The 11,218-nt window shown below is 47.4% G+C and overlaps 1 protein-coding gene across 1 annotated transcript in view; it reads right to left on the minus strand.

The window, feature by feature from the left end:
* The window catches only part of MTMR9 (myotubularin related protein 9), a 33,711-nt gene extending 27,226 nt beyond the window's left edge, over window positions 1–6,485 (minus strand). Inside the window, exons 1-3 of the mRNA XM_077489281.1 lie at window positions 6,215–6,485; window positions 3,455–3,563; window positions 3,212–3,337 (exon numbers count right to left, since the gene is read on the minus strand). Of these exons, the coding sequence (XP_077345407.1) occupies window positions 3,212–3,337; window positions 3,455–3,563; window positions 6,215–6,396 (417 nt within the window). The 5' untranslated portion in view covers window positions 6,397–6,485. The remainder of the gene's footprint in view (window positions 1–3,211; window positions 3,338–3,454; window positions 3,564–6,214) is intronic.
* Between the last annotated feature and the right edge of the window lie 4,733 nt (window positions 6,486–11,218).

Genomic DNA, 11,218 nt, shown 5'->3' on the forward strand with positions numbered 1-11,218 from the left:
TCAAATGTCAGCAGCTACACCATTTGGATCCTAGTCTGAACCCTCATGAGCTTGTTTACCAGATAGCTATCACCTGTACTGGGCCAATCAAAAGCCCAGGTATCCCTTGCTGAGTAGACACCCATTTTACACGTGTGGCTGTGGGCACGGAATGTCCCAGGCAGCAGATGACTGGCACAGACTAGGATCCAAGAACTCCCAAGCTCACCTCTAATCTTAAAGTGTATACAAACCCCAAAAACTAAAATGTTATATGCTGCAGCTTATCAGTCCTTACATGTAGTGGTTTTATTTTTCTTTTTTAGGCCTATGATCCTCTTTATTTTTCACCTGGTGATCCCGCCAGCAACACTCTTTCGGCCATACAGTGACCATGCTTACCCACTCCATCTGTGTAGGAGCAGCGTTGTCACCCTAGGACAGTGAAGGCAAACCTTGGCACCCCAGATGTTTTGGAACTGCGTTTCCCATGCTCAACTACCCTTCAGAGTGCACGAGCATCATGGGAAATGTAGTTCCAAAACATCTGGGGTGCCAAGGTTCGCCCTCACTGCCCTAGGACAAGAAATGTGCTAGGATTAACAAACATGTTCCTTCTCTCTTTTTTCATAAAATAGGGTGGAGGATGTCCTGTAGACCAGTGTTTCTCAACTCCAGTCCTCAAGGCACACCAACAGGTCATGTTTTCAGGATTTCACTCAGATTAAATGGCTGTGGTAATTACTAAGGCAGTGAAACTGATTAAATCACCTGTGCAAAATAATGGAAAGCCTGAAAACATGACCTGTTGGGGCGCCTTGAGGACTGGAGTTGAGAAACACTGCTGTAGACCACTAAAGAGAATTGAGACAGATATCAGTTAATTGCATATGGTCACAAGGACACTGGATTTCTGGCAGGATCAAGAGGTATTTTCTGTACTTGCTGAAATGTTCTTAGTCTGAAAAAGAAAACTAACACAGCCAAAGCATCTAAGGACTAGCAAGCTGCAATATAGGACATTTTCTTCTCCTCCAACTCACTTCCTTAGTTCTGATGAGCTTCAGTAGATAGAAGTGCTGGGATATCTTTCTGAAGACGTTTGTGTAGCTTCTTCAAGCCACTTCTTCTAGGGGTGCGCCGATTGGGTTTTTTGGTGCCGAAACCGATAACAAAAATGAAAAATACACTAGGCCGAAAACCGAAAATGACAGTTTTTGAAAAATACATTTTTATGCAGGAGATGGTCAGAGACTGCAGACGTGGTACAGGACATGGATCAGAGACTGCAGACGTGGTACAGGACATGGATCAGAGACTGCAGACGTGGTACAGGACATGGATCAGAGACTGCAGACGTGGTACAGGACATGGTCAGAGACTGCAGACATAATATAGGAGATGGTCAGAGACTGCAGACACGATACAGGAGATCAATACAGCCTCACCAGGTTCCTTTAAATGCAGCCTACCAGTGCCCATCATGCAGCCTGCCTGTGCCTCACCAGTGCCCAGCAGCTTACCAGTGCCTATCATGCAGCCTGCCTTAGTATGTCAGACAGGGCGGTGCTCTATCTATGGAGGAAAGCTGTAAGCAGCACACAGCATTAAGGAGCAGCTTGTCGGTGTGATCAGTAGGAGGAGCATTATCAGTGTGCAGCACCGCGGGGGTTGAGAGAGCAGGACTTGTTGTTTGACATGCTGTTAGAAACAGTGACCCCCCGCGGTGCTGCACACTATTAATGCTCCTCCTGCTGATCACACCGACAAGCTGCTCCTTAATGCTGTGTGCTTATGACAGCTTTACTCTATAGATAGAGCACTGTTCTTGGCTTTCAGCCACCTCGTCGAGGAGGAAGGGAGGGGGAGGAGAGGAGAGGAGACGAGACGACTGGACTGGGGCTAAACGGAGACAGGGATGCTCCATAACTACATGCCCGTACTGGGCGGCACCAGGGGCGGGCCCCATTTTCGGCACTGTTATCGGCGCGATTTCCTTTTTGGCAAAATGCTGAAAAAGGCCATTTTTGGCCGATATGTTTCGGTGGCCGAAATTTCGGTGCATCCCTAACTTCTTCATTTCTGATGAGCTTCAGGAGGATATTCTGGCATTTATAGCCCCACAGGGAGCACAGACACCTTCATCCAATCACCGTGAAAAGACTGAGGTTATTGTCCAAAAACAGGAAGGGGGGGGGGGGTATGGAGGTTGTGGAACTCCCCTGTTTTAGTTCCATCATCCTATCCTTGGTGTCAGAAGTTCTATGTTGGAGTTAATAATTTGATTTGCATTGCTGAATGTGTGAACCATGTTCTTAAATACCAGTCCCAACATGAAAATGAAGTAACTTGGTATACACAGTGCAGCGTAGTAAGGTATAAATATACATCGAGGAGGCAAAACAACCCCTCAGTAAACCAACCGCCCAACGTAGGGGGACAAAAATTCTACAAACCAAGACACAGCAATCTTCAAACTTTACAGTCTTTACCGTCTTTCAGACTTTAGAGGGGCTGGACTATGTCCAGAGGGAGCAGAAAATATCCCGGGGGTTCAGTAGGAATAAATAATGACCTATCGTTGGCGTCAGCGGAAGGAATTGTGCCACACTGCTGGCATCAGCGGAAAGGAAGGAATTGTGCCACACCGCTGGCATCAGCGGAAGGAATTGTGCCACACCGCTGGCATCAGCAACAAGAATTATGCCTCATTGTTGGCGTCAGTGGATGGAATAGGGCCCATGGGCCACAGTTTGGAGACCTATGTCCTACAGCTTGAGAATGATGAACCTTCTTTTGAGGACAACTCAAAAGAAGAGGTCATCTATGTCAAAGTGGAACAAACATTGCGAAACAAGGGGTGGGGGGGGGGGGTGGTTTCAACGCCATCTGTCTTTCACATATTACGCCGGTTTAACATCAATTCACAACTTTAGCCACGTAGGATTAGCACCTGGGCAGACTTCCTAAAAACCAAGGATGAGATTATGGAACTAGAACGTGGTAGTCTGAGAACTTTCACACCTCCCATCCTGTTCCTGGACATCATAATTTGCCTTTCTATGTCGGTTGGTGGCTGGGCTACCTGTGTGGATATAAGTGATGGAGGAGGAGGTTTGTAGAAGCTACGAAATATGTAGTCATTACAGAACAAGTCCAGTTGAATGTGACCAACTACTACTAGATCCACCATGACCTGGATAAATGAGAACCTTCACAGAAGGCAAAGTACCTCTGAGCTGAGGAGTTCAAATTCTTGTTCAGGCAGGAAAGCGTGCCAGCCATCTTCGGTGACCTCGAACATTGGCCGGTAGAAGAAGGGGTACATCAGGGAGATGGTGTCCAGAGTGGATAAGGCCTAGAGAGATCACAAAGCACATATGACCATTTCAATCTAAAACAACCTCCCACCACTTTATATATAGGCCCCATACAAGAGTATTAAGGGGGGGGGGGGTCAATAACAGGTCTTCACCTCTATGGAACTAGCAATGTTGATACTTTCTTCCATCCCTGTGATCTCCAGCTGGATTATACGCAAGTCCTTACATTTTACCGTGATGGTCCCAGAGGAGCCGACAAACCTGGAAAATGACAAATATTCCACTTTGATCTCAACAACAGAGTCACGTGTATTAAAGATGCCATCAGCACCATCCCCCGGAGCTTCTTCCAAATGAGGGTAAATCATGCAAACAACCCAAGGAGGTCCTACGCTGAGGTCATATTTATAGAAAATTTGGAGAGAATGCTTCTTACATTAAAAGCACGCAGTGGGAGGAGCCATCTATGACATACTGGCACCGCCCCCCTTCACAGTGCACACAGGAGGCCGCGGTATAACGCAGCTGCTGTGAATCAGCTTCTAGGCCTGAAGATTTAAACCCTGAAAGAAGTGCACACAGAGACCCAGACAATGACCCATACCCTATAACCCTCCCCTCCCCCCCACAGACTCATATGATGACCTCCGCCCCCAACAGACCCCCTCTCCCCCATAGACCTAGATGAGTACCCCTCCTAACCCTCTCCTCGTAAAGCCAGGTGATGACCCCTTCCCCCTTGACCCAGATGATGACCCCTTCTCAATAGGCATCCCCTCCCCCAAAGACTCATATGATGACCTCCACCCCCAATAGACCCCCTCTCCCCCATAGACCTAGATGAGGACCCCTCCTAACCCTCTCCTCGTAAAGCCAGGTGATGAACCCTTCCCCCCACACACACACACACACCTATATAATGACCCCTCCACCAAAGACCTAAATGATGACTTCCCCCAGTAGACTCTGCTCTGAGGATGACGCCCCCCCCCCCCCCCCCCAATAAGGAGACTGTATAGAACGGCAATTTTTGCAATTTTGTGTGCCACATCCAGTATTTGAGAACTAACAAAATAAGAACCCCTAATGGTGGACTTTTAAGGCACATACAATAAATATAAATATATAGAATATAAAAAAAGATTATTTATAATATTATTAATAATCATAAAAACGTATAAAGCGAGAAAAAAAATGCATTAAAACAGCATGGTGTATATATATATATATATATATATATATATATATATATATATATTAATTACATTTTTTTAAAATATATTATTATTTTTTAATAATATTATATATATATATATATATATATATATATATATATATATATATATATATATATATATATATATATACACACACAGTACAATTTATAGTGGTTTTGCACCCTACGCGTTTCAGAACGCCCACGCCTCCTTCCTCAGGGGTAAGTGTTTAGCAAAAGGCTTTTCTATTCAAGAAACAAATATTAGAGAGTGAAGGCAGATCTCTGTATCCACATATATATTATGCGAATTTCTATACATTACACTACCGTATTCAGGGGGGTAAAGTATTAAACAGATATTCCATGATGTTTTTTAATTAAAAGCAGCAGCAGAGGGCAAGACAGGCGTGTCGAGTGGTTTCTCGACATCAAAAGCTCCCAAAGTGATCGGTATTTAGCATTTAAGCCAAAGCACCTTCAAATATGATGCTGCAGGTGAAGAGGGCCCAGCATTCTCCCGACCCCACTATATGGGCGTGAAAAAGATCAGAGGAAACTCTGGGGCAGAGCAGTCGGTCCTGTAAGTAATAAAAGAAGGGGCGGGGGGGGGGGGGGGGTACTAATCTTCAGGAGAAGGAGAGGAGGAGGTTATTGTGTAACTATAAGAATAAATTCAATTATTTTAGTATCCAGCATATATTTATTAATTGAATTTCTTAAACGAGTTTAGTGATGATAACAGGCAAATACCTGAAGGCAGTAATTTAAACTAAATTGTTATTTGTTTCTTGAATAGAAAAGCCTTTTTGCTAAACACTTACCCCTGAGGAAGGAGACGTAGGCTCTCCGAAACGCGTAGAGTACAAAAGCACTATAGGTTATTGTTATATATATATATATATATATATATATATATATATAAAACCATGCTGTTTTAATGCATTTTTTTCTCGCTTTATATGTTTTTATGATATCTACAAATAATAAATCTTTTTTATATTCTATATATTTCTATTTATTGTATGTGCCTTAAAAGTCCACCATTAGGGGTTCTTATTTTGTTAGTCCTTTTCCCCCACAGACTGAGATAATGAACCCCTCCCCTCCATAGATCTCCCCTCCCCCCACAGACCCAGATGATGAACCCCTCCCCAGAGATTTCCCCTCCCCCTACAGACCCAGATGATGAACCCCTCCCCTCCATAGATCTCCCCTCCCCCCATAGACCGAGATGATAAACCCCTCCCCCCCACAGGCCCAGATGATAAAACCCCTCCCCCCCAACAGACCCAGATGATCAACCCCCCCCACAGATCTCCCCTCCCCCACAGACCCAGATGATGAACCCCTCCCCCCACAGACCCAGATGATGAACCCCTCCCCCCACAGACCCAGATGATGAACCCCTCCCCCCCACAGACCCAGATGATGAACCCCTCCCCCCCACAGACCCAGATGATGAACCCCTCCCCCCACAACCCCAGATGTTAAACCCCTCCTCTCCATAGATCTCCCCTCCCCCACAGGCCCAGATGATAAACCCCTCCCCCTAGACCAAGATGTTAAACCCCTCCCCTCCATAGATATCCCTTCCCCCATAGACACAGATTTTAAACCCCTCCCCCATAGATCTCCCCTCCCCCATAGACCTCCTCTCCCCCCCAAGACCCAAACGTTGCCCCCTCCCCCTCACCTCTTCTCTATGGAGTCTATATTGGAGTGGAGCAGCCACAGCTCCTCACTGTTGTCCTGTCTGGAGCTCAGGATCAGATGGTGACCCGTCAGGCACAAGGTCCCGCCCACTGGCGGGTGGAAGGGTCGGTGCAGGACCACCTTGTCCACCCGGGGGGTCTTAATCAGCTCTGCGAACTCCATAGCGGACACCGGAGGATCACCGGGACCGGAGAAAAGCCCGGACCCAGGAACCCGCACTGCGCATGCGCCGCCTCTCCCACAAAGGCGCGCTCCCGCCACTCCGTGACAGCTGATCAGCGTGCGTCACCTTGTAACGTGCCCGCTCCCGTGTCTGACAGCTGAAACTGCTGCGCATGCGTAAACGATCAACACGTTCTCGGCAATGCGCATGCGTAGTTTAATATTTCCCACGCTGCGCATGCGCAGTTGTGGGCTAATGCCCGAGCTCAATTTCTTTTCAAACATTTGCTGTTTGGCGTCAGCTGTTATCATTTTATGATTATTGGGCCGCCGATGGGGATCATTGATCTGTTTTTATAATGATCTCAGTGTCGAGGTTTCTGTATAGGCGGCGGATGCATCGTGTTATTCATAGACTGTGCCGCCAGATGGCGCTGCTGTCCATCCTGTGCTGCCGGATGACGTCATGGCCTGCAGCCCCCAGGCATGCAGCATGTGGATGGGGGGCTGCAGGGAGGAGCCTGTATAAAGAGATCACATTATTTTATCAAGTGCAATGACCAATAGCAGCCAATCAGATTTCATCATTTCCCACATGTGGCAATTGAAACCTCACATCTGTGCATTGGGAACAATCACAGCGCAGGAAAAGGCATATTCTTCTCCCTACAGACAGACTATTGCACCATCCTTTTCTAATGGCACCCCAACACACCTTGGTAATGCACCAAAGTGCATGGTAAAGATAGCTTAATAGGCTCTGGTGGGACATTAAAAAAAAAAAATTCTCATATACTCCCATAGATCCAGGAAATGACCCCTTCCCCCTATTTAGACCTCCCGTCCCCCAAAGACCCAAAAGATGACGACCCCTATTTTACATATAAGATGACCCCCTCCCTCTCACATAGACTTCCTCTCCCCCATAGACACAGATAATGAACTCTCTTCCCCATTGACCTAGAAGATGACCCCTTCCAAAATATACTAAAGAGATTACCCTCCCCCATGGACCCAGGAATTTACCCCCCCCCCCACCCCCCATAGACCCAGACAATGACCCCTCCCTCCGCAGACCTCCCCACACCCTATAAATCCAGGAGATGATCCACTCTCCCATAGACCAAGTCACCAAGGAGATTACTTCCCCCCCCCCTCTTAGACCAAGGAGAAGACTTCTCCTCCCAGTAGACACCTCCTACAAACCCAGATGATGACCCACTCCCCCCATAGACCAAGGAGATGTTCCCTCCCCCCTTAGACCAAGGAGATCATCATCTGGGTTTGTAGGTGGAGTCTATTGGGAGAAAAAGTCATCTCCTTGTCTAAGAGGGGGGAGGAGAAGTCATCTACTTGATCTAAGGGGGGGGAGAAGTAATCTCCTTTGTCTATGGGGGGAGGGAACATCTCCTTGGTCTATGGGGGAGTGGGTCATCATCTGGGTTTGTAGCTGGTGTCTATTGGGAGGAAAAGTCATCTCCTTGGTCTAAGGGGGGGGGGGGGGGAAGGGTGAAGAAGTCATCTCCTTGGTCTATGGGGGGAGGGAACATCTCCTTGGTCTATGGGGGTAGTGGGTCATCACCTGGGTTTGTAGGAGGTGTCTATTGGGAGGAAGAAGTCATCTCATTGGTCTATGGGGGTAGTGGGTCATCACCTGGGTTTGTAGGAGGTGTCTATTGGGAGGAAGAAGTCATCTCCTTGGTCTATGGGGGGAGTGGGTTGTCATCTGGGTTTGTAGGAGGTGTTTATTGGGAGGAGAAGTAATCTCCCTGGTCTAAGGGGATTTCTCCTCCCAATAGACACCTCCTACAAATCAAGATCATGACCCACTCCCCTCATAGACCAAGGAGATGTTCCCTCCCCCTTAGACCAGGGAGATGACTTCTCCTCCCAATAAACACCTCCTACAAACCCAGATGACAACCCACTCCCCCCATAGACCAAGGAGATGACTTCTTCCTCCCAATAGACACCTCCTACAAACCCAGGTGATGACCCACTACCCCCATAGACCAATGAGATGACTTCTTCCTCCCAATAGACACCTCCTACAAACCCAGGTGATGACCCACTACCCCCATAGACCAAGGAGATGTTCCCTCCCCCCATAGACCAAGGAGATGACTTCTTCACCCTTCCCCCCCCCCTTAGACCAAGGAGATGACTTTTCCTCCCAATATACACCAGCTACAAACCCAGATGATGACCCACTCCCCCATAGACCAAGGAGATGTTCCCTCCCCCCATAGACAAAGGAGATTACTTCTCCCCCCCCCTTAGATCAAGTAGATGACTTCTCCTCCCCCCCTCTTAGACAAGGAGATGACTTTTTCTCCCAATAGACTCCACCTACAAACCCAGATGATGACCCACTCCCTCATAGACCAAGGAGATGACTTATCCTCACAATAGACACCTCCTACAAACCCAGATGATGACCCACTCCCCCCATAGACCAAGGAGATGTTCCCTCCCCCCCATAGACCAAGGAGATGTTCCCTCCCCCCCATAGACCAAGGAGATGACTTCTCCCCCCCCCTTAGACCAAGGAGATGACTTCTCCTCCCAATAGACACCTCCTACAAACCAAGATCATGACCCACCCCCTCATAGATCAAGGAGATGTTCCCTCCCCCTTAGACCAAGGAGATGACTTCTCCTCCCAATAGACACCTCCTACAAACCCAGATGATGACCCCCCCTCCCCCCCATAGACCAAGGAGATGTTCCCCCCCCCCCCCCCATAGACCAAGGATATGAATTCTCCTCCCCTCCCCTTAAAAAAGAAGACAAAAGACACCCCCTACAAACCCAGACGATGACCCACTCTCCCATAGACCAAGGAGATGTCCCCCCCCCCCATAGACCAGGGAGATGACGTCTCCTCCCCCCTTAGACAAAGGAGATAACTTCTCCTCCCAATAGACACCTCCTACAAACCCAGACGATGACCCCTTTCCCATAGACCAAGGAGATGACCCTAACCACCCACTTATTCTCATTTTCCACGATTGCGACTTATCATGCAATTGGGGACTGCAAAGTCAAATGACAAGTTATACCCCATGATTTCCAATGAGTACCGTTAAAATCTGTGCAACTTCAAAGTAGTCCCTGCAATACTTTGGTCCCGCTTTGATGCAACTTGAGGTCCATAGACCTCAAGAATACACAGGCATTGCTTCAAGTAGCATCAAATCATGCAAACTTTCAGCTTCGCAATAGTGGAAACATAGGGTTAGACCTCCGCACACCCCCTTAGAACAAGATAATGACCTCTCTTGCCCCTCCCCATAAACCCAAGAGATTTCCCCTTCCCCCCATGGACCCAGGAGTTGACCCCCACCACAAACCCAGATGATGATCCCCTCCCTCCACAGACCTCCCCATGCCCTATGAATCCAGGAGCTGACCCACTCCACCACATAGACCAAGGAGATGACCCTAACCACCCACTTAGACCTCCCCACAGCCTCATAGACACAGATAATGACCTCTTTCCCCCCATAGACCCAACAGATTTCCCCTCCTCCCCATGGACCCAGGAGTTGACCTCCCACAGAGCCAGTTAAAAAAACATCCCTCCATAGACCTGCCCACACATTGGGGATCCAGGAAATGACCCAATCTACCATAGACCAAGGAGATTACCCTAACTACCCACTTAGACCTCCCCACACCCCCATAGACCCAGATGATGACCTTTTCCCCCCATTTACCCCAAAAAAGACCCCTCCCCTTCAGATAGACTTCTCTTCCCCACAGTGGACCCAGGAGATGACGCCTCCCCCACTATAGACACCCCCTATAAACCCATATGATAACTCCTCCCCCATAGACCTTGATAATGACTCCTCCCCTTTTAGGTCTCCCCTCTCCCCATGGACCCAGGAGGTGACGCCTCCCACCACTTGGACTTCCCCACGCCCTAAGGATCCAAGAGATGACCCATTTCTCCATAGACCCAGATGATGACCCCGACTCTCACATAGACTTACCCTCCCCCATAGACCCCATCTCTAAACCCAGATGATGAATGCTCCTCTATAGATCCGCCCCCCCCCCCCCCCATGAACCAGACAGATGATTCCCTCCCCACCAACAGAGCTCCTTTATAGACCCAGGTGATTTCTCATCCCCATAGACCCAGAAGATGACCTCTGCCCCCCACCCCTATAGACCCAGATAATGACTGTTTTTCAGATGAAATCAGACCGAAACAGAAGTACAGTTAAGTCACACTTGTTTAATAATAAAAGTAAAAAGAATAAACGTAGTCAAAACATAGCCAGAGTTCAGTAAAAAGGAAAATGCTCATAGTACTCTCTTACACCAGCATGTGTATTAATGCTGGTGTAAGAGAGTACTATGAGAATTTTCCTTGACAATGGCAATAAAGAATCTATTTAAAAAAGGATACATTTGAGGATGTAATAATGAATACATTGATTGGTGTCTTCTAGAAGTGTTTCGTACTTGCTAGATATAATGGCACCTGTGTGCATCTGCAAAAAGCTGGCGTGAACATGCCCTCAAGCATTGGCACAGGCACAACAAATGATGCCTGTTATATTTGTAATATAATTATCTCCTATGGTTGCCTGCTCCATCTACTGGTCATAGTGCCATTTTTTTTGTTTGTTTGTTTATGGTGTATATGTGGTTGTCATATATTTTAGGGATCTAATTGTTTAAAAAAAAATCATTGGATGAATGTGACAAGTGTTCGCCCAGCCCTAACCATTTCTGACCATATTTTTCTTAATACAATGATTTCATAGAAGTGTCAGATCCATCTAGTGGCCATAATACAGTATTTTCC

This window comes from Lithobates pipiens, unplaced genomic scaffold (assembly GCF_037356315.1).
Source record: "Lithobates pipiens isolate NorthernLeopardFrog02 unplaced genomic scaffold, aLitPip1_a1.2 Scaffold_18, whole genome shotgun sequence".
In the NCBI taxonomy this organism is placed as follows: Eukaryota; Metazoa; Chordata; class Amphibia; order Anura; family Ranidae; genus Lithobates; species Lithobates pipiens.